Source organism: Sarcophilus harrisii, chromosome 1 (assembly GCF_902635505.1).
Source record: "Sarcophilus harrisii chromosome 1, mSarHar1.11, whole genome shotgun sequence".
Lineage (NCBI taxonomy): Eukaryota > Metazoa > Chordata > Mammalia > Dasyuromorphia > Dasyuridae > Sarcophilus > Sarcophilus harrisii.
Genome location: NC_045426.1, coordinates 60,085,804 through 60,109,498, shown reverse-complemented (window position 1 = coordinate 60,109,498; position 23,695 = coordinate 60,085,804). Strand labels below are relative to the sequence as shown.

General features: G+C 40.3%; 1 protein-coding gene and 1 non-coding gene across 3 annotated transcripts in view; both read left to right on the top strand.

The window, feature by feature from the left end:
- Positions 1-23,695, top strand: part of ACAD9 (acyl-CoA dehydrogenase family member 9) — a 44,848-nt gene that overhangs the window by 14,825 nt on the left and 6,328 nt on the right. The window contains exons 3-12 of one of the 2 annotated variants that reach the window (XM_031956669.1): positions 573-674; positions 3,814-3,920; positions 5,338-5,438; positions 6,764-6,842; positions 8,178-8,352; positions 9,885-9,958; positions 17,498-17,573; positions 18,126-18,196; positions 18,643-18,762; positions 19,359-19,487. In XM_031956669.1, coding sequence (XP_031812529.1) covers positions 573-674; positions 3,814-3,920; positions 5,338-5,438; positions 6,764-6,842; positions 8,178-8,352; positions 9,885-9,958; positions 17,498-17,573; positions 18,126-18,196; positions 18,643-18,762; positions 19,359-19,487 — 1,034 coding nt within the window. The remainder of the gene's footprint in view (positions 1-572; positions 675-3,813; positions 3,921-5,337; positions 5,439-6,763; positions 6,843-8,177; positions 8,353-9,884; positions 9,959-17,497; positions 17,574-18,125; positions 18,197-18,642; positions 18,763-19,358; positions 19,488-23,695) is intronic. The other variant, XM_031956671.1, reaches the window with a different exon arrangement.
- Positions 15,758-15,893, top strand: LOC111719457. Its single transcript, XR_002769594.1, has one exon. It is a non-coding gene; the product is annotated as a small nucleolar RNA SNORA52 (small nucleolar RNA).

Here is a 23,695-nt window from a genome sequence, read left to right as displayed (position 1 = left end):
ATCTTGCTTCCTTCCAAACTAAGCACTTCACTTTATGATGCTGTCTTTTCCTCCTGTTTGTATTTTTGCCTCTCATGTCCATCTGGCTGTACTATTCAGTTTCAAATGGTTATGAGCCTATTCAGACCCTATGTCTTGGTACTCTAGTCTTGTCCCATCCACACTCCACCATCTGGTAGCTGGTGCCCACCCATTTTGCTACCCTTGGGTTCTTGTTTTTCTTTATCACTTCCTCTCTCAGATGTTCCATTTTAGCCACACTTAATGTGGCTCTTAATGGACATCTTGTTTCCCTACATATAACTCACTCTTGCTGTTCTGTTTTTCATGTTTTCCATTTCTAAAGCACTCTTACTTTTTTAAACCTTCAGAAAAAGTTCTGACCAAATTGACATGTGAAGGATTCAAGGCTGAATTTTATATACTAGAAACTGAAATTGGAAATTTTTGCCAGGTTAACCAGTATTACACTAAATAATTTTCTTTTTTTTTAGGCTCATGTATAGATAAACTCAACAGTAAAAATTAAAGATCAGTCTAAATTTTATATATTTATGTTTTCTGTTTGTCAGTGGATTCTCAAAAAATTGATCAAGATGGTGTAATTCCTCAAGAAACTTTAGATAAATTAAAGCAGCTGGGACTCTTTGGCATGATGATTCCAGAAGAATATGGTAAGTAACCATAACTGCATAACTATATTTATTATTTAAAAAAATATTTTGGGGTTCTCTCTAACTTGGAAGTTAACATTTTAATAATAGCAATGCATTTATTTCCCAGAGCATAAGGAAACCTGGATCTTCTTGTTTCCAGAGAACATTAATAAATTCCAGGGTGTAAAAAAATTACTTTGTAACAGTATGTGACAGTTCTGTAGTTTTGAAAATCATTTCATCATGCTTTGTGATTATTTGTAAGAACAGAAGCATTCTGGGGTGGTGCAGTGGATAAGGTACCGGCCTTCAGGAGGACCCGAATTCAAATCCAGCCTCAGACACTTGAAAATTGCTAGCTGGGCAAATCATTGAACTCCGATTGCCTTACCAAAAAAGGGGGGGTAGGGAGAGAAGCATTCTGTATCTAAATCCTCTACGTTTAGGAGGAAGATTCGTAAATAAAGACTGCCTTACTCCTTTCTAGCAGTATTTTCATCTCCCTTTTACATATCAAAAAGCTATCAGAATGATGATGTGATCAGGATTGCACCATAAGTAATTTGTAGTAAAAAATTGGTTATAAATAACCAATATAATAATAATAACCAATAATATAATGATAAATAATATCATTATAAATAACGATTTTCAGATTGAAATTTGAAATCTCCAAGTTCATCTGTAAGGCATATCAGAAAATAGGAAAAATCTCATGCATTCAAATGTCACTAGTTGTCATTAGGCTGAAATTGAATTTGGTACTATTTAGAAATAGAGACTGATGTTAAATAACTTAAAGGTAAAAGGATGTGTTAAATTAACAGCATAAATGAGATTGTACAGAGGCTCCAATCATAAGAGAACAAACATGAATATTTTTTGCTCTATCCATTGTTTGCATGCACATAGAATTTCTTCATTAAAAACTTTTGCCTGCTTCCCAAAACCCAGTAGGACTTCTACTTTGGAAACACAAGAACTCTGACCTACTAAAGTTGAAAAGTATGTGACCAATTCAGACTTATTAATGGCAGCTGTCTTGGCCATTGGGTGGTCAGTTTGCTTCAGACATCCACTTCCTCTGATCTCCAGATCTGTCTGTTAGCTTCTTCCTTGCTGCCTGCAGACATTCCAGTCTCCTCTGTCCTTATAAGCCTCTCCTTTGTCACACCTGCTCGCCACCATCCTGTTTCTCCCTTTCTCTGTTAAGTTTGTTGAAAAAAATATCATCTGTGCTTGGTACTTTCACGTCTTCCTTCACTCTCCTTTGAACCTGCTGCAGTTTTGCTCCTAATCTGATCAGACCGCTCTCTCTAGAGCCACCAGAGATCTCTTTAATTGTCACATCTAATGCCCTCATTCCTTCTCCTTTCCGCATCTTGGGATGCTCTTGGTTCACCGCCTCCTACCTGATTGTCCCCCAAGAGTCTGTCCTTGGTACCCTCTCCTTTTCTCTCTATGCTGTCTCTCCCACAGAGGCAGTTCTTTCCAGGCAGACGATTCCCAGCTCTACACCCCTAGCCTCAAGAGCTCCACTTCCACATTTCCAGTTGTTTGTTGGACATTTTGAATGGAATGTACTAAAGGCATTTCAAGCTCTCAGTGACCAAAATAGAGCTTGTTATCTTCCCTCTCCTCCCTCCACTCCCTCTTCTGAACTTCCCTATTGCTTTTGAGGGTGCCCCATCCTCTTAGTCACCTAGGTTTGCTACCTTGGCGGCATCCTTGACTTCCAATTCTTCATTTACTGTTATGGGAGCAAGTGGCTGCTGGGGAACCAACTCTGACCAGCAGGATAGATCCCTTCATGTGAGAGGATGATGATGATACAAGGAGACTGAGAGGCAGGTGCATTCTCTGACCTCTCTCTAATTCATAAGCAACATCTGCGTCAGTAAAGGCTGAGTTGCAGTTCCTTCAAGTGTGCTATGACTGTGGGGGTTTTTGGAGAACTGACCTGCCCTTTCACACTTAGGCTTGGTCCTTAACAATTTACCCTGTTTCCAGCTATTTGCCAAGTACTGTTATTTGTATCTCCATCACTTCTCTTAGATAACTTATTCTGAAGTCACACAGCTGCCACCCTAATTCAGGCTCTCCTCGCCTCTCTTGAATGGTTGTGAGGGCTTCTCATTGGATTTCCTTCTCAAGTCTCCACGCTCCAGTTTATTGTCCCCACAGCTGACAAGGTGGCTTTTCTAAAGCACCTCTCCTCAGGAGCCTCCAGTGGCTCTCTATTACCTACAAGATCAAATAGAATTGTCTGTTGTTTGGTCTTTAAAGCTCTTTCCTATCTGTCCCTTTCTCACCAGCTTACTTAGGCTCTGTGTCCTGCCCTGCTTGTTGTTCCATGCATGGGTTTCATCTCCCACCTCCAGGCTCCTGTATGCTTGTTCTCCATGCCTGCAAAACTCTCCCTCCTCACCACCACCTCTTGACTTCCCTGGTTTCCTTTGAGACTCAGCTCAAGAGCCCCCTGTACAGAAGGCCTTTCCTGGACCTCCTGGCTACATGAGCCCTGAGGTTGCCCCTTTATTTTAATCTGGCTGAGCTTCATGAGGACAGAGCTGTTCTCTGTGCTTTTGCTTTCCTTTCTGTCCTCGGAACTTCACATAGTGTTTGGCACATAGTAGGTGGTTAATAAATTGTTGTTGGTTGATTGCTCTGCTTCTTGGTCCTTTTTCTCCCAATGAATTTGATTCTTTTTGGAATGCCTCTCTTTATTCAGCTGAACTTGTGGTAAGGTTTTGAGTCGCAGGTACATTGTAATAAAAACATTTTCCCATTATATTTTGTTTGCATGAGGTTTTGTTTAGATAGATGGGTATTTTACAATTCTAATTATTATTCATAATAAATTATAATAGTAACAACTTTCACATATCTGAAATTCTATGGCTATAAAGTGTTTTCACAGACATCACTTGATCCTAACAATCTCATGGTATAGTTAAAGCACTGTGATTTACATCTTACAAAGCATAAAACTGAGGATCACAGAGATTGGCTTATTTAAAGTGATACGGCTAATATATGAAATTAAGAAAAAGCCCCCATCTCATATTTGGTCTTGATCTTTCTTCCACATCATTATCAAGGCTTTTAAGTAGAGCACTTGCTTTGGCACTAACAGAAATGTATTCATCTTTAATAGGAGGCCTTGGGTTGTCACATATAATGTATGCACGTTTAGGAGAAATCTGTTCTCAGGATGGAGCAATTGCAGTCACTTTGGCTGCACATCAAGCAATAGGACTCAAGGTAATGCTTACCTGTTGTTTGTATTTCCAATATGCAGCTACCAAATATCCTCTCGGCATGTCCCCCTCCCCCAGGGTCCCCAGCACTTCTCTGTCCCATGTCATATGGGAGACAGTGACAGTGCCCTCTAGAGTTCTCCTGTGACTAGAACAATCTCCCTGCTATGACTTCTACTGAACTCAGATTCTCACAACAAATGTTAAGATTGAATTTTTTTTTAGGAATAGAGAAATTGCTGCTGTAAGAGTTTCCTGAAGGCGTGACAGTGACATTCCCCATTGTATCATTTTTTGATAAGAGGCACATAGTAGAATCCAGTTGGAAAGTGAATCCCCACCCAGAAAGGAAGTAGGGCTATTATGTTCACATGGACAAAGTGAAAGAGATAGTAGAGTAGAAGAGACTGGATTTTCATGTTCACCTGCCAAGAATGTGCATTGCATCTTGTAGAAAAAGACTAAAATAAACATTTTTTTTAAAATGAATAAAGGACAATTTTTTAAACATAACTTTAATTTTCTAATTCAGGGTGTTTCACAAATCATAGGGCCATTTTAAGCCACAGCATGTTCTGTTTGTTGAGAAGATGATTCCATCTGCAAAGTTTCTGAGGTCACTCCTACCCCACCTCCGGGCCACCAGGATCTGTCCAGCTGTTCATTCTCATTAGGACAAAGCCAAAAGGCTCTCCAGACAAGCTAATGCTTCTCTTCTGGAGCAGACTCCAGTGGAATCTAGTCTTCTGGGGTGAATGTGAGTCTAGAAACCAAAGCAGAGTCTTACCGAATACACAGAGGGTAAAGCACAGCACTCTTGATTTGGCACCACGGTTGCCTATGTTGCTGTCACATATGAAGAAGGAAAATAGGATGTAACGATGCGGTATCACTTCTACATAAATATAGATATGTGTGAGCCAACAGGACTCCCATTTTGGGCATGTTGTGTCTGATTCAGAATAAATAAAGAAAATTTGGTTCTGTAAACAGAGAAGCTTACGAATACTTACATTTTTATTCAAATAGAGTTACAAGAGAGCAAGAGCAAAGCAAGCTGCCTATGTCACAAAATCCTGTCAGTAAAATCATTCAACTCCCGACCTCCCCACTGAGCTACTCTTAGTGTTTTCAGTCTTCATGATGGAAGAATAGATTTTCATTGATCAGGAACTGATCTGAGATGGATGTTTTCTAGGTGTCGTGTGTGTGTGTGTGTACATACACACCTTTATTTCATTTTTTAATTTTTTGAAATATTTAACATTTTTAAACTTTGAATACAAACCTACTTTCTTTGATGTCTTTTTTTCTTCTTTGAAATAACTTTGCTAAAGAAGGTCCTTCAGAAACACAATTTCACTTTTTTCTTTTTTTGACTTGGTTTTAACTAAATGCATCATTGTGTATATATGTTTTAGGGCATCCTTTTGGCTGGAACTGAGGAGCAAAAAGCTAAATATTTGCCTAAATTGGCAACTGGAGAATATATTGCAGCTTTCTGCCTTACAGAATCAATGAGGTATATGATTTGTTATTTTATAAGTTTAGAATTGTAAACATTTTTTTAAAAAGTAGTCAGTAATCAGTCTTTCCAAATTTCTTGGACTCTGTGGATTAAAGAAAAAAGTCCAGAGACTAGTTATACTATATCAATATATATTACAGGTATTGCTAGCATCTGTTATCTTAACCACTAGATCAGAGATTCAATGCTAGAAGGGACATTGAGTCCAGGCTTCCTCATTTTGCAGGTGAAATCACTTAATCCAGGGAAATTAAATTATTTAATCAGTGTCACACAGCTAAGGAATGTCTTCCATATTTTAGAACCATCCCTCTGTCCACTACACCAGGTTGCAGATACACCCAAGTGGAATGTGCCAGCCCAGGGGCCTCTAAGCAGAATGGGATGGTTCCAACACCCCAGTAGCCAGACTTCCACATTTGTGTCCTTAATTGCTACAGATCAGCCCTTTGGTTAAGATGCTTCATTGTCTGTATTCCCAGAATACCCAGGAGGATTAGCTGCAGGGTTTGCATTCATTCGTCAGACATCTCTAGTGCTTATTCATTGCAAAGCGTGCTGGGATCTGGGAACAAGCCCACATGAGGCGATCCCTATCTTCTTAATATTTAGAGTTTAGTGGGAGATACGCCACAAACACAGCCATAACATGTGTAACTTGCATGAAGAAGATGTGCTGCCTATGAATGGACTTTTAATGATGAATTTTGCTGATGAATCCTGGTTTCACCTATGGATTATTTTATAAGGTGTCAGCCCTTCTAGTTTCTTAATACCATTGTCCAACAACATAAGCAGTGTATGAATTATGCTTAACTTTTTACTTTTATATACAAAGAAAGTCTTCACAACTCATGTGTTATTCTCATTAGAAGCATACCTTTTTTCCCTCTCTTCCATCTAGATTACAAAATTGGAGGAGTATGGGAATCATTTGATCCAGTGATCTCATTTTAAAAATGAAAATATTAAAATGCAGAAAGATTGCCAAACAGCTGAATCATAGCCTAGCTCTTGGTTTCCACTCAGGTGCACTTTCTTCTCAACCATGCCTTCCTTTCTCAAACCAGGATTATGTCTCCAAACTTCTCTCCATGGCCTGGTGCTATCTTGTCTGCAAGTGGCAACCAGAAAAATTCTGTGACACACCAGTATTTTGAAATACTATTCTAACAAAGCATAAAATAACCACTCCAAAGAGTTATAGAATGTATGTGACAGATGTAAACCTGTAAATAATCCTGAAAGACCACCTGTGACTTAGGGGGTACAAGGGCTTTCAAATGGCTGATATCTCTCAACCATTGATGTCTCTATAGTGGGAGTGATGCTGCGTCCATTCAAACAAGAGCAACTTTGAGCGAAGATAAAAAGTACTACATCTTAAATGGCTCCAAGGTACTTGTCCATGGCATCGTGAGACTCTTGTCACCCTAAGATGGAATGATGTCTTGTCTCCTTTCACAAGGAAGGTTAGCCTGCAGTCAGAGGATTTTTCGGGGAGCTTGAATTATCACCTCATCATGGCATAGATAGGGAAACAATATTAAGAAGGGGGGGGGCTCACACAAGAATGCAGCCTCTTGGTTCCCAGTAAGAAGGGATGATGTTAGAACTTGTGTTTAGAACTGATTGGACCAGAGCAATTCAGCCTAAGGCAGGCAGCAAGTATACACTGAGATCCAAAGGCCTAAGGACACAGTTAGAGGCAGCTAGGTGGCTCGGTGGATAGAATACTAGCCCTAAGTCAGGAGGACCTGAGTTCAAATGTGATTACAGACACTTAATACTTCCTAACTGTGACCCTGGGCAAGTCACTTAACCCCAATTGCCTTGCCACAAAAACAAAACACAAAAAATAACCTAACTCACAGTCTTTATCTGAGCTGAGTACACAGTTGGAAATTGTGCTGTTCAGAAGGTGAGAATAGATGTCCTGTGGCGTCCCCTTACCTCTGAGATACCACAATTCTGGAGTTACAGGCTCCATTCTCATGGAACTCTTATAAGAACGTTTATATAATGCTTTAAAGTTTGCAAAGCACTTTACATATAGTATTTCCTTCAAATCTTCACAAGAACCCTGGGAGGTAGTACTGTAATTATCCCCGTTTTAGACTGACCTAGGTCACACTGCGAGGAAGTGTCTGAGGCTGAATTTGAATTCAGGCCTTCCCGACTCTGGGCCATGTATTCTGTCCCCTACACCATATAGCTGCCTTTAGTGGCTAATGATTAGCTTACTCCCATTTATCTGTAGTGACATGGTGATGGATCATTAGTGAATTTCGCCCTGTCCACTTCTTCCAGAATGGCAAAGCACCTGAAGTTAGCTGTAGGAGACTTAGGAATCCACAACAAAGGTTGGGAGTTAGTGTCTGCAGTTGACTGTAAGGATTTGCTTTGTGGCACAAGACTTTTGGAGAGAATGATAGTGGACTATAAAAGCTGATTAAAAATTCTCCTGTTTTAAAACCTTTTATCTGGATTATTTCATTTATTTCCACATAGCCCTTTGAGGGAGGCAAGCAGCATTATCTGCATTTTACTGAGAATAACAAGGCTCTATGGGAGGAAATCCCTTGCCCCCAGGTCACAGACATGGGGACTTGAATCTGGGCCTTCTGACTTGGGCTCCTTTGAGCTTCCTGCACTGACACTGGCTCCAGGAAGTCTTGTCAATCATGATCACTTAGGTTTCCCCAAGTTCCCTTTTTTTCCTTTTCCTTCCAGATCTGGATCACAAATGGTAGTTTGGCCAGTATATTCACAGTATTTGCCAAGACAGAGATCATTGACTCAGATGGCTTAAAAAAGGACAAAATTACCGCATTCATTGTTGAAAGAAGTTTTGGTGGCATCACTAATGGTAAACCTGAGAACAAGTTGGGCATCCGGGGCTCTGACAGTAAGTAGTTCTGGATTTGTTGGATGACATTGGGTTGTGTTTCGGTTACCGCTCCTTCGGCATGGGGCTTAACGTTCTCTCAGTTCAGGTTGTGCCATAAGCACATCCCAACCAATGGCTCTGTTGGGAAGGTGCCAGTGCCCATCTTGTAGGGCTGGGGTCTGGATTGGCCTTCAGAATCCTTCCTCGGGGAGTCTTCTAAGGACCTTCCCTCTCACGTCTGGTGTTCATCATTTTTTTCAAAGATCTCCACTTCAGACTTAGAGAAAGCCCTTTGTTCTTTAGGTGGACTCATAACACTGAAAGGAGCCTTAGACACCATCCCATCCAAGCCCTGCTCTTTTCAGAGAAGGAAATGGAGGCCTAAGTGATCTGAGTTTACAAAGGAGCAAACCTGGTACAAAACTGGACTCCTGACTTCTAGCTAGCCCTGTGCTTGCTATGCTAGCTCAATGTGAAACTCCCTCTAGCTTCATGTTTTATCTCTTCATGGTAATGACCCTATTGCCATCTTCATTCTCTTTTTAATTATCTTACAGAAAGTGAATAAACATTATTCCACTATTTAAAAACTTTTGGAATGCATATCAGTGGCCATTTGCTTAGTTTCCCCAAAAGTCCTTACTATAATATGTTTAATAGGTGATTTTCTAGCCTTGCTTAAACGCTTCTCATGAATGCAAATCCCCCACCTTCCTAGGCATTCCGTTTACTTTTGGACAGTTCTAATTGGTAGAAAATATTTCCTGCAACAAGCTTAAATTTGCCTCTTTGTAGCTGTCACTAATGGCTCCCCATTGTACCACTTGGGGTCACGTAGCCTATACCCCCAGTCTCCACTTCTGATCAGTGGTTTACAATTTTAAAATGATGGGATTAACCAGTTGTGATGACACATGCCTGTAATCAGTTGGGCTCAGGCAGTGAGGTGTTCACACAAAACCCCAGTGCCAGTATGGTGAGCCCCACCCTGGAGCAAGGAGGGGAAGAGGGGACAATAGCCAGAATGTATAAGGAGGGGTGAACCAGCCCTAGCTGGACTCAAGCAGGTCAAGCCTTCCAGAACAATCAGTAGTAAGGGGGGAGAGATGGGGAGGCCTAGCCTCAGAACAACAAAACAGCGTTATCGTGATCTATGGCCAAGAATAAAGGGAAATGAATCGGCCCTTGGTGCCCTCTCTAACATTGTCCTCATTATTATCCAAATAAAAATTTCAGATATTAACACATCAGGATCACATGCTGAAGAAATGGACTGTTCTTTTTTCTGTTCAGATAGTTTGCATTTTGTTGTGTTACCCCCCCCCCCCCCCCCACCCCCCCAATCTCTCTTTGGCCATGATATATTACTTAGGTGGGACTAAAATTACCTTTTAGTGTCTTAAAAGCTTACTAACTGTTTTTGAGATTATTTTTCTTTTACTTGTAGCAGTTCTACAGAATTGAGACTTATTTGTAGTATACTTTCATATGATCATCATTTTGTGACTCAGAGAATTTATGAAACTTTTTGAATATTTTTAAAATTTTAGCTTGTGAAGTTCATTTTGAAAATACAAAAGTGCCTGTTGAAAATGTCATTGGAGAAGTCGGAGGAGGATTTAAGGTGAGCTGCTTTTGATAGAAGGTTTATTATGCTCTCATTCATTAAGTATTCCACAACCATTTATGAAACACCTATGGAGTAAAATACCATGGCAGGAACTTGGTAGGGCAGGGGGGAAATCCACAGAGGCTTGAGACTCCAGTTGGTGCCAGGCCACCATAGAGCTTAGATTCTGTGAAAGGCATAGAGTTGCTCTTCCCCTGCAGATTGATAGCCACCAGCTTTCCTCTTTTTTCCCCCATCCATAATGTGACTGCTCTTCTTTAGCATATTACTATGGTTTACTCAGGAATAAAAAGGGAAGATCAAAGGTTTGAAACTTGATTTATCTCTGGAGGCAAAAGAAAGTAGAACTAGAATTAAATGGTTTGAGGGAGGGGCATGTTTTTTGTTCTGACTGAAAAACTTTAAAAAAAAATCTTAGTAACAGAATTATTCTTCTAGTTGAGGCTTAATTTGCATTTGAAGAAGGGGAACAGAGAGTTAGAAAATGAAATTCAAGGTAAGGAATTGGGGGCAACAAAGCCTATCTTGGAAGAAGGAATGTTTGAGTAGAGATTAACCTGGCTAATGTTGAGACTGAAGCTCAGAACATGAAGAGACAGGCATGAGATGTTTAAAAATATGATAATAACATACATGATTTGTAAGAAGGTGATAACAGGAAAGGGTTTGGGAGGAAGAATCGGGCAGATTATTGAGGAGAATGGACATTTCTTAGCCTCTGATTAAGAATATAGCAGGTAAATGAAGCCAGAGGCACGTGATATTTTTATTTTTTTAAGTAATATTTTATTCTGTCCCAATTATACATAAAGACAATTTTTAACATTCACTTTTTAAAAAATTTTGACTTCTAAACTTTTCCTTCCTCCTCCCAAAATGTGATATTGTTAGAGATTATGGAAAGACATGACAAAACTGGTAGAAAAGGAAGTCAGGCAATGAGAAGTTGTGAAAAATAACAAAGAAAAGGGCTAAATAGAATCATAATCATTTGAACATGAAAAACAATTTTAAAGGAATTGGGTATAAATTTTATGAGCCAGGAAGGAGGTTCTTAGAGTGTCTTTTTTAAAAGCTCTCTTTCTAAGTTTGATTTGAGGCTATGTGGGCAGTGGAAAGAAAGGCCTCTCTTGCTATTTTTTAATGCTGTCATTACACAAAGGAAGCCACTAGTTAGAATGTTTAGGAACATATAGTAAGAAGTGTAGAGCTTCCATAGGATTCTGTCTCCTCTCTTTGCCAATAAAGCAAAACCCTCAGGTGCGCTCCCTCTGGACCCTATTAGATTGCGTAGTGAATGGGGGCCAGATCTGGAGTCAGGAAGAGCTGAATACAAATCCAGCCGCAGGCTTTTAGTGGCTTTGTGACGCTCAGCTACTCTTTTTGCCTCAGTTTCCTCATCTGTGATAAATCTGAGGCACAGCAGGGCCATGAGATGGACTGGGGGAGGCACAAACATGGGTGGGGTGGAGAAGTCTCTGAACAACAAATACATATAGTATCAAACTCACCTGCCTCCCACAGTGGTTGTGTTGATCAGATGAGATGACATGTAAAATGCTTTGCAAACCATGGTAAGCCATATAAATACTCACTGTGATAATGTGATTGTTACTGTCCCTAACCACAGAGGACTTCATGATGGGGAAGAAATCACTGGGGACTGTTAACTAGCTGGTCAGTTTAACTAGCACTCCTTTAGTTATAAAGCTAAATGCTAGTACCATCCTGTCCTACATAGAAATATACTTTCTTTTTTTAAGTTTTGAAGGCATGTTGGTAGAGGAATGGAGATTGGGGAGCAGCTCAACATATTCTTTCTCATTTCCTCCACATACATATATGTCTGTATGCCTTTTCCTGCTTGTGAGACAAGGCCCTGTACCTGGGCACCATGGTGACACAAGGATAAAAATGACCCTGCCTCTGCCCCCAGGGAGCTTACATTCTGCCAATGGTGGGGGTGGCTATTGGGCTTGTTTGGCAGAAACACACTGTGAAAGGGGATGATGTGAAATAAGGCTGCAGCTCAGTTGTGAAGCACCTTCCTCCACTGCCAGACCCAAGAGTTTGATCCTAGACTTATTTGTTGTTCAGGGACTTCTCTACCCCACCCATGTTTGTGCCTCCCCCAGTCCATCTCACGGCCCTGCTGTGCCTCAGGTGGAGCTCCTGAGTTACTATGGCCTAAAGCCAGGTGCCCCCTGGGTGGCTGGCCTTCTGACCACTGTGAAAGCAGCTTTTGGCAGACAGAATCTTTCCAGATTCTGGGGCTCATGAACATTTGTCTAAGAACCTTCAAGGAGAGGGAGCCCATCAGAGATAGCCTTTTCCACTTTTGGATCATTCTCACTAAGGTTTGTTGTGGTTTTGGTTTTTTACAAGAAGCCTCCATTTGTTTCTGAGCAGCTTTCACCCATTATTTTTGACTTTTCCTTCTGGTCCCAGACAGAACAAGCTGCTTTTCCCTCTCTGTATAACGTGCCTTTAGCTATGTTGTGTCCCGTTGCCTTTTCTTCCCATCTCAACTGAAATAGAATCCATCTTCAGCTGATTCTCATTTGACAAGACTTAAAAACCTACCAGTTCCTGGTTTCCCTGCCAGAGAGTCCATCCAATTTAGCAGTTTGGACCCCATTCCTGCCAGCTCTACAGATCACTGCTACACCATGGGGAGGCCTCCAGGAAGAACCTTGTTTGGTAAAGGCACATTTTTAGTTTGGCATCAGAAAGATCTGTCTCATATAAGTTGATCTACTTTATATTAAATTCAGGCAGTTGATAGAATAATTAAGTTGACTTTCAGGTGCTTTGGGTTTCTTTGTTACACATGGTGCCACAGGTTGCCAAACTGCAAAGTAGTGTTTCATTTGGGCCAGAAGTACAACATGATGTAGGTGCCCGTGCTCAAATTCTGCATCAAGTACTTACAGAATTTGTGGCTGCTAACAAGTCACTTAGCCTCACCTAAAAGGAGGAATAAAGGCAGTTCCAGATTCTGCTACTACAAAGGACTGCTCCAATCATGACATGGGATTGTGTACGTAAAGCAGTTTGACTCACTGAAATTCAAACACTAAAGCTCTTCTGGCTTTTGAGAAATAGGAAGAAAGAAAAACTTGAACAGAAGTCATTAAGAGGAATGGTTTTGAGTTTTGGGGTTTAGTTTGCCAAGTTGCTGTTAGAAATTTTTATTATTATTATTTTGCTGGTTTTCTCTTTGGAAATAGAAACAAGGAGGGAAGAAGAGAAAAACCAACCATTTCTGGGTACTGTTCTGAGCATAGTTCTACTTCAGTTTTCCCTTTAAGTACACTTTTTATTCTTTCTTTCTTTCTTTCTTTTTTTTTTTTTTTTTTTTTTTTTTTTTTGGCTTAAGGTTTTCCTTAGGCAGGTAAGTTGCACATTGGTTAGAGCACTAGGCCTAGAGTCAGGAAGACTCCTCTTCAAATGTAGCCCCAGACACTTATTAGCTGTGTGTCCTTGAACAAGTCACTTCATCCTGTTTGCGTTGGTTTCCTTCTCTGTAAAATGAGAAGGAAATGGCAAACCATACCAGTATCTTTGTGAAGAAAAACCCAAATGGAATCATGAAGAATCAGATGGTGACTGAAAACTAAAACACAATAAAAAGTTTTCCTCTTAAATTCATTCTAGAAAATGTTCTTGAGAATTTTGCCATTTTCTACAACTCGGACATACTCAGTCCTAGACAAATGTTTTTCCCCAAACTCTGTTTCCATGCTGATCCAGGCTTTCCATGGCTATTCCAGGCTCTTTATGGAGAGCTGACTGGCTCTTACCAGGTTACAGATGCCTGGAGTTTGATGATAAAACCAGATGGCAACCAGGTATCGCTGCCTGTCACCATCCTGTCTGCCATACTTTCCCAGAAATCTAATGGTCTCTCTGAAAGAACATTGAACTTGCAGGCCAAAAGGCCTGGTTTTAAATTTAGGCCCTTCTTCTTTCTGCTAGTGTGACCATGTTCCCTCATCTGTAAAATGAAATGATTGCTAAGAACCCTTCTACATCTAAACTCCTGTGACTGTAGAAACTTGAAAAAGATGGGCTTACTTTATCTTCATCAAGTTTTACTGCAAGATTAAGATACTTATTGTTTTTGACTTTTTTGAAGACAAAAGTTACATATTAAATTATGACGATTTTTACTCAGCTCTATTGATCTCTTTTTCAAAACTGAGCTTTAGATCTTTGGGAATAATTGATCATCTATATGATGTCATTCAAGATCCTCTCTGATCTGGCCCTATCCTTATTTCTACTTCACCTCTTCTCATCCTCCACTTGCCATTCCTGTCTTCCTTATTCTGTTTAGACTATTCCTCTATGTTACACTGAATTTGCCACATCTCCTCCGCCTCTTGTCCCCCCAGTCTCTTGTCTAAATTCTTCACATCCTTCAAGACCCAACTCAAAAGATATCTCCTTTATGAATTCTTTCTGGGACTGATCAGCATGAAGTACCATGTTGATTGGGACACAGGCCACTGTTTTCACTGACCCCAACTTATTTGAAGACTGAAGTCAACTTGCAATCACTGTCTTAAGGGGAAAAGCCAAGATTTAAGGTGAGATTCCTGGAACCAAGCCGACATGTTGTGGACAAAAATTAGGTCGATAAAAGATTTACTAGCCTTTATTGACTGATGGCACTAGTGGCATTGTGAGAGAGAACTAGAAGTTGCAATTTTCTTTTCAGATTGTAAAAATATGGGTGATGATACCAGAGGGGAATATTTGTATCATTTGGCTTGAATTTCAAAACAGCAATCATTAACTGTGTTGAAGTTAGAAGAAAACAGGAAGGAGATGAATGTTAATAAAAAAAGAATATGTTTAGTTGGAAAACAGAGAAGAAAAAATTCAGAACATCATTGGACAATATTTCAAGAGCCTAATTGGGATGAATAATGAGGTTTTATTAGTGTGTACTTTTCTTCATAAAACTAAGACAAAAAAGTGTTATTCCAGTCAGCTGTCTACGACATTCAACTCAAAGTTTTAGATGTCACAACTAAGAAATGCTTCCAAATATATTTATAACAAGCTTTGAGGGTTGCTAAAGATTTATTCAGAGTAGTCTCTTTTTTAGTTGGATGTCTTTAGCTCAGCAATTTCCATAGAAATGACTAGAATACTGACATCTCCTTAGTCTTTGGGGAAATAAATATTAAATGATGTTTTTTAAAAAAAATGCTGTTAAAAATGAAAAGAACTGATGGAAAATTTGTATTTGTCGGTATGCCAAACATGGAAAAGAAGGCAGTGAAATCTGTCCTCGTGTAGGCCGTGGAAAATGAAAAAAAATAAATACTCACTACAGCCATGTTAAGTATCAACAGCTGATAGTCTACTGAGGTTAAAAACTTTTTTTTTTTTCCTGAAAATGAGGGTCTTCTATACAAAAATGATCTCGGGAAGAGCAATTGTACCAAGATGACAAATGGTTAATGGCTAACTGGTTATTTGTCATGTAGAATAAGAGACTTAGGGCTCTTTTAAAAGCATAATAGCATTAGACACATTTGAAGAGTACATTGGACCTTTTGCGTTAAAAATAGGTTTGAATCATCAAAATCAAAGCTAAAAACTATTTCTGGTGGAATGGTATCACAACGACCAATCCTCGGGGGTGAGCACTCCTTAGCCAGTCAAGGACAACTCAAAAGTCAGTGCCCTGGTGGGTTTTATTGCTGAGGAGTCGTGATCCTCCAGGTAGCTTAGGGTGATACCCTTCCAATGCTGCAGGCTGATTGAAACACTGAGAAGTCGTCCACCCTAATCCCTGCTGGTCACAACTGTACCTGCCAGGTTTCGCTGGTGGACCAAAGTATATTAGAAATCCTCTTTGGGAGTGTGGGGCCTCTGCTGTGGGCTCCAGCCAGCTGGGGGTCTCTAAACACAGAAGGAGAATTGGACGGTTAAGCAAATGGGGAGAGAGGGTGTTGAGTTACTTCAGGCGCTCTTCCCTCCAAAAGAACACTTGTTCCTCACCTCCACATAGACAGTGCATGATGGTCCAACGTCTCTGCTTAAATTATGTAAGGGGGCCCTGGGTGATTCATGTCACCTGTGTCCAAGCACAGTAGAGTCCTGGCAGATGTCTCTTGTCTGGGAGTCAGCTGCCGAGTCATAAAACTCCTAAGTATCTGGAGATAAGGTTTGCCCAATTTCAGACCCCATGTGGGATAAGCCCTAGTTGTGACCTCCTGTTGCTGTTTGTTGACCTGCTTTCCTGGTGACACATCTTTGCAGAGTAAACAGAAAGTATTCCCAGTGAGCCTGAGCAATTAGCTTGCCATGTGTATATGTGACAGATTTAAATAAGATTTATTAAGGTCTGTGTTCCGTCCTTCCATCCACCCCCTGACCAAAAATAAATAAGTAAATAAAATAAAAACTCCAAAACCAGAAAACAAGCCAGGGAATTTGGGGTTTAGAAGTAGGTACCTGTTGTGCAGTTTGTCCAACTACTGGGACTTGGAGTGGAGGTGCCTCCTGTGGGGTTTCTAGAAACTTGAATTAGTCTTGCAGAGAGAATAGCAGGGTGGTCCTAATTCCTAGACCTAATGCTCACAATGCCCTTTCCCCCTCACACAAAAATATAAAAAAAAGAAGAAAAGAAACATTGGGGAAAAGAGGACCCTGAAAATTGCAAAGTTTAGTGACAGTAAAGAATAAAATATCTTTAATCAAAAGGAACGTAAATATTTAAAAGTGTCTTAATACAGTAAATTGATGTAATTATTTTTCATTATATTAATTTTTTTCCTTTTAAAGGAAAGGTCAGTTTTTAGCACTTAGCATTTATTCAGAAGTAGCCTGGATTTGAACTGATCTGGCAATCTCAGCTTCCTTTAAATCTTATCTCTCTATGATACTTTTGGTATCATTATTGTTTATCTTATTTTTTATGTTTTTATCTTATTTTTTTTTTAATCTTTTCTCCTAGATTTAAGCTCTTTAAGCAGGCTCTCTTATCTATCTTTGTAGACGCCAAAGCACTTAGCACATAAGTAAGTCCTGGGTAAATATCTACTAAAATGAATGAATGATGTCAGCAAGAAGCAGGCTCAGGCTATGATGTACATATTATTTCAGTGATAAATAACTGTTAATTCATTGACACACATCACTTTCTAAGGACATTTAGGAGTCTTACAAACTTTTGAGTAGAATCCAGTGGATATTTGCAACAGTCCTAACTCAATATCTGAAATTGGAGGGCTTCTACCCACTTTGTACACATTTGTGCTTTTCTCCAAATTGTTTATTTTCCCAATTCATATTCCTTAGCATATCTGTGATAGGCCTGGGTTCATAGAGCAGAAGTTACAGAAAAAATCCTTGGTGCCTGAGGTGAAGAATGAATCTAGCCTTTGTATTATTAACCTTGTCCTGCATTAGCCTGCTTATTTCTTCTGTTAGAAGTAATCTCTTCCTCACTGCATGCACAGTTATAGTGGGGTCTTAATGGTAAATAAATAAAGTCTTTCCCTCCTCTTACAGATAGCAATGAATGTCCTGAATAGTGGACGATTTAGCATGGGAAGTTTAGTTGCTGGAATGATCAAGAAGTTGATTGGTAAGTCTAAAATGTAGTCCTTGTCAGTATCTGTCCCACTGGCACACTGAATACTTGGTCCCTAAAGAAAGAGGACTCAGCCAATTTAAGTGGCTGTTAAAAGAAAGAACCTGAAAAAGGAATAATATTTCAGACTTGGTTCACCATTTGTTTTTGTTTTTTTTAGTGTGATTGAGCTTTTTGTGGTATTCAGTTGTTTCAGCCATATCTGACTTTGTGACCTGTTTGACGCTTTCTTGGCAAGAGTGTGGACTGACTGAGCCATCGCTGAGGAAGCCACGCTCTCACTGTGAAGGCAATAGTGTGCCTGCTGACATTGCCAGAATACCTGGAAAAGCTGCTTGAACTTTTCAGAGCATTTATGTTGGAGTCTTCTTTTAACTGTGCCCTCAGCCCATACAACTGAGCAAATTTCACTTTTTGAGAAGATAGAGATGGATCTATCCCTTGTCACTCCTATTAATGCATTTGAAAACTCACGACAATGACTAGGAAATCATTTCAGGATAATATGGAAATCATCCTTCTTAATGACTGCTTTCTTTTCTTAAGCAATGACAGCAGAATATGCCTGTACAAGGAAACAGTTCAACAGACCTCTCAGTGAATTTGGATTAATTGAGGTAATTAAGAAACTGAAAGTTATCCTTGCTCATTTCAAAGACTTCTTCAGCTAGGGACAGCAAGTGCTTTGAAAGTAGACAGATTTTCTCCATTGTAATAGTGACTGCTTGTCATGGTGACTTTGGAAACAGAAATAAAGATAATACTTTAATATATTTAACATGTATGGGTCTACCTGCCATCTAGGGGAGGGGGTGGGGGAAAGGAGGGGAAAAGTTGGAATAGAAGGATTTGCAAGGGCCAGTGTAGAAAAATTACCTATGCATATATTTTGTAAATTAAAAGCTATAATAATTTTAAAAATAAAGATATTTTATTTCATGTAATTATCTTTATTAAAACCTCTGTTCTCTTTTGGGATGCGGCTGCTTGCCCGCCTTTATTACAGATGAGCTGTTCAATAACTAAATGTATGTTGGCTTTATGTTTGCTTTTATTAATCCAGGAAAAGTTTACTTTGTTGGCCAAGAAAACATATGTGATGGAGAGTATGGCCTACCTCACTGCTGGAATGATGGACAGCCCAGGCTTTCCCGATTGCTCTGTGGAGGCAGCCATGGTGAAGGTGAGTGGGAAAGAGGCAGCAGCTATGGGTTTTAAGAGGCCGCAAAAAAGATGCTGCTCCTACAATGTGAAAGGTGTTACAGGTCTAGGCAATGCCCAGAAAGATGCAGGGATTGCCCATGATTACATGGTTTACTTGGTGTAGATAAGTCTTTGATAACATTTATTTTTCATCCTTCCATGGGCCGTCCCAAGCCCACTGTGTCAGTCACAGCTTTTCTACTCTCTCTCTCTTTTTTTTTTTTTTTTTTTTGGTTCCAATATATAATGCTTGCATGAGTTCAGTGCTCTTAGGTTACAAGACCTAGTTTTTCCTCTTAAGAAACTTATAGGCTAGTTAGAGTCACAAGCCTAATACAAATGCAATCACATTGAACCATACTAGAATGTTATAGGATTAATGATGCAGAGAACAAGAAAGTTAAAAGTTCATAAAAGGTGGAGATGAGGGAGAACTCTTTTAGTCAGGAGATAGTCCAGGAAAGAAGATTTACATTTTTCATCTAACATCCTTTGCTTCATCTAGACTCTGCTGTTAGTACCTAGTGACATCTATATACACCATGGCTGTGATAACAGCGTTGTCATTTGTGGTAGGTGTTTAGCTCCGAAGCAGCCTGGGTGTGTGTGAATGAAGCCTTACAAATTGTTGGAGGCCTGGGATACATGAAGGATCATCCCTACGAGCGCTATCTCCGGGACTCTAGGATTCTGCTGATCTTTGAGGTATGTCTTGGTTTTTGTACTTGTCAAAACCACAGTTTCTTCTGATTGAGTGGAATATGTATTCTAAAAGTCTACATCTTGTGGAATGTCGGAAAGGACTTGCCTTAATTCCCAGTCTCAACCTTCTGGATGTTGGGTGTATAGTGCTGACTTAGTATTTTAAGGGCTTCAATCCAAAGCAGAAGAGTGTGGATGGGCTTAAATGCCTAGGGTTTGTCCCCCAGTCCTGGGGGATGCTTATGTGGCTAGATGTCCTGTATCCCAGCAAAATAATGCCATTTACCAGAATGGGAGAGTCAGATGACTCAGGCAGGGTACGATACAGAGTTCATGTTTTACCCTAATGTCTTTGTGAATAAAAGGCAGCACATGGTTCTTGATTCTAACAAATAGAAGCCTGTGGTCACGTAGTGCTTTAAAGTGACAGAATACTCGACGTTCTTCTGTCTCCCTTTACTTAAAGCCTGCTGCTTTTGCACATTTTGGATACTTGCTCGTGGTGTTTGACACAGCACCTGTGCTTTCTCAGGCAGTTCAAGACTAAGGTCCTTTGAAAAGGCATCCTCGGTGCTGGGAGGGAGAAGGGCAGAGCAAGGGAGGGGGCAAGAGCTGGAACACGAAGAGGAGATTCCAGGAAGGCGAAGGCTTAGGAAGCTGGGAGCTTTTAGGCCGAGAAGCCTGGGGCTGGGGGTGGGGGGCACACTCCTGGCATGGAGGTCTCCAGCATGGTGAGGCAGTCTGGACTTGGAGTCGGAGCTCTCCATTTTACAGTTTTACGGTTGGGTTGGACCTTTTAAGAGACCCAGCACAGGTACACAGCCTGTTTTGTAGTTTCTAAGTTTCCGAGGGTAAGGAGAGGTTACTTCATGGGTCTGTAAGTCTGGCTACTTGTCTTCCTCTTTCTTGTCCCCTTCCTCCTTCCTGATTTATCTCTCATTGTTAAGTTCAACTTCACAAATGTTTATTAAGCCCTTGCCATGTAAGTGAGACACAGAGAGCCTGCCTTCAGGGAGCTGACCTACTGTGGGAAGGCAACTTCTCCACAAAGTAATAAGTACAGTAGTTGCCCAGAGTGATTCCCTAAGGAGGGAAAGTGCTAATAATGGCAGGTGGGGGCCATGAAGGTGACAAGGAGCACCATAGTCTATGGAGAGTTGAAGGCGATTGTCACCCTGAGGGCACAAAGAAGTCTGAGGTGAGTGTGAGCAGCTCAGGCCATATTCTCAAGAGTGGGCACAGCGTAGACCTCAGCAGGGCTCTCCCATGCATCCAGTGCTGACCCTCCCCTTCTCCCCCGCCTTGCTTCTCAGTTTGCCTTCGTGGCATTCCTTTGATTCATTTCTCTACATACTTTGAGCTTCCCTTCAACCTGGCCCAGTGGATAGAGCTTCAGACTCAGAATCAGGAAGATCCCAGTTTGAATTTTGTCTCTGACACTACCTGTAGGCAGAACCCAGGAACATCCCCTGTACTCTTTCAGGCTGTTTCCTTGTCTGTCAAATGCGGGTAATGGCATATACCTCAGAGGATCGTTGAGGACCAAGTGATATCATTGATGTAAAGTACTTTGCCAGCCTTCAATTTGAATGTTAGTTGTTATTATTTGTTCGCCAATCTCCACTGTGTCCCCCGTTCTGTCTGCCTTCCTCCCTTCATAATTGCACAAGGAATTTAGTCAAGATTTCTGTTCTTTTAGTTACTATTTGGCATCCCATTGAGAGCTTATTTCCTATTCTTTTTCTGGGTAAACATTTTCTTTTGAAAATGAAATATGAGAGTAGAGAAATAGGACCACATTGCTTACTTATTTTGTTCATTGTCTGCCTAAGAGAAAGAAATCCATTTGCTTTTCACAATTCAGGAAGTTTGTAAATTGGTAAGTATGCATCACAGTGGTGTGAGCTGGAAGTCCAGGATATGGTTTATTCCCATTTAAGCAAGTCAGCAAAGGAAGCCTTGTTTGATGCATTATCATAATCACTACTTAAAACCATAAGCATCTAATAAATAGTGTACTTTCTTCTAGAAATGATATTTTCTAATGAAGTGAAATCACCCATCCTGCCACTTGACTCACATATCTACAACACTGATTATGGCTCAGTGTGCTTGATTTATGTAGGTTAGCATTTGAGGTTTGTAAATGTATAATATCTTATTTGTTGTTTCTGTTTCCCTCATGCCTTTTTAGCCATATATGCTGTTGTCATTTTACCTTGCCTCCAAGTTTCATTCACAGTGTATGTCTGAGGAATACTGAAAAATAAAACTAAATTGTTTCTAAGTGGTTAGTTCTTACTTTGAAACGCAATGTTTCCTTTGGGATTGCATCTTTAAGTGAACCTGGGACAAAATCTTGGCTCACACACATGTTGTATTCTTATTGTGTGGGTGTCTGTATATGTGTACACATAACACTTCCTATCTTTGGCCTTCCAAAGAAGCCAAGTGGGAGAATAAAAACAAGAAGTGAACAAGTGGGGCATAGAAATGATTGTGTCTGAAGAGAGGGAATCCTGGTTGTCTACAGAATAGCATGATTCTCTAGATTTTGTGGAAACCAAAAGATGTTAGTTTTGAGCCAGGTTCCAGGAAGGACATTATATAGAACTTGAGGCTTTGAATCTGAATCTGTAATAAAAGAAAATTGACTAGAACCTGGTCCAAAGCATGGCCCGACTCCAAAAGATGTGAAATCACTCAGTGGGTGGGAAGATGTGACCCCAGAGTGCTTTGTGAGTGTAAATTGGAATCACTGCTACCAGTATCACATGATTATCATTACTGTGATGGTCCAAGAAGGGGGTTCTCTAGAGAGGCTGTCTTGGGATATGATACAGGATGAGGAGTAGAATCTCACTCTCTCTCTCAGTGAAGAGGGAATCCCCACCAGTGGAAAGACGGAGCATATATCACTATGTGGTCTTATTTTGAAACACATGACTAGACCTGGGCAGTTTCTGTTCTGCCTTGGTCTCCAAAAGGACTTGAGAGAGGTCCCTGGATCTCTGTGTCTCTTACTAAAAGCTTTATGATCCTTTAGTATTTATAGATACTTAAAGATTTCTTTTAAGAGTTATAAAGCATTTTATATACCTTCTCATTTCTTGTGTGCCTGTCTTTTCATACAAGCTCACTGAGAACATAAATGATGTTTTATCAAGGCTTTTATATTTCTTGCAGGACTAAGCATCTAGGCAGTCCTGGGTGCTTAAAAATAATATAATTTTTTAAAAGATTCCAAAGAATTATGTTGGTTCTCATGGATTAGAAGCAGGAACACGTACCCATCCATTTTTCCTTTTGACTGAGAAAAGGAACAGTATTATACCTCGAGGACCAGTTAAAGCCTGTATTGTTTACCATGAAGCTTTGAATGATCACAGATCCATAATATCTATAGGCACTAAGTAAATATGAACCCATTATGAGTTTAGTCTTCAGATTTTTGTTAACTTGTGCTTATTTACTTTGATGATTATCCTCTGCTCCATTGCTTTTAAACCATGAAAAACACTAAAGGTCAAAGGTGCATTTCTCCCATGTCTATGAACCTTCCATTGTGCTGAGTCCACTGAGCTGCAGATAAACCCCTTTGACTCTAGTCCTCTGTAAATGATAGGTTTTGGACAAGATGACATTCTAGCTGAACTGACATACCACCCCGCCTCGCCTCCACTGCCCTGGGAGTTTGCCTGGCTCCTTTGTTGATGAAGGATGGGAATCCATCTTGGCCTAGCCCCACAACTAGTCGAGTACTTGAATGGATGGTAGAAGTAGCAGTTGTTGTGAAGCTCTTTGGTTATGAAAAGGTCTTCAGGTTGAGAAGTCAGGTGTGGACCTCTCACCCTCCATGAAATGTGAGGGATCTCTGGAAGTATTAGAGAAGGGAATCAAAATTCTCTGTGTCTGTTTTCATTGTTGGCAAGGTATGCAGAGGGGAATTAAAGCTCACCTCCTGGGCAGAGCCTCCATCATGTTTTCTCACCTTTGCTCCCAGGCCCTGTGATCTAGTCATTCCTGGACAAGGACAGCTGCCCATTTTTTACATTCCTGGCTTCTTTATATTTTCTTAAACACTAAGATCAGTTGGCCCTCATTGACTTCATTGTGAGATTTCAACACTGAAGTGAAATTATTAATATCAATTGATAGGACTGCCTTAACACTCTGGGAACTCTTTTACTGATTTGGGAAGATGCATTTGA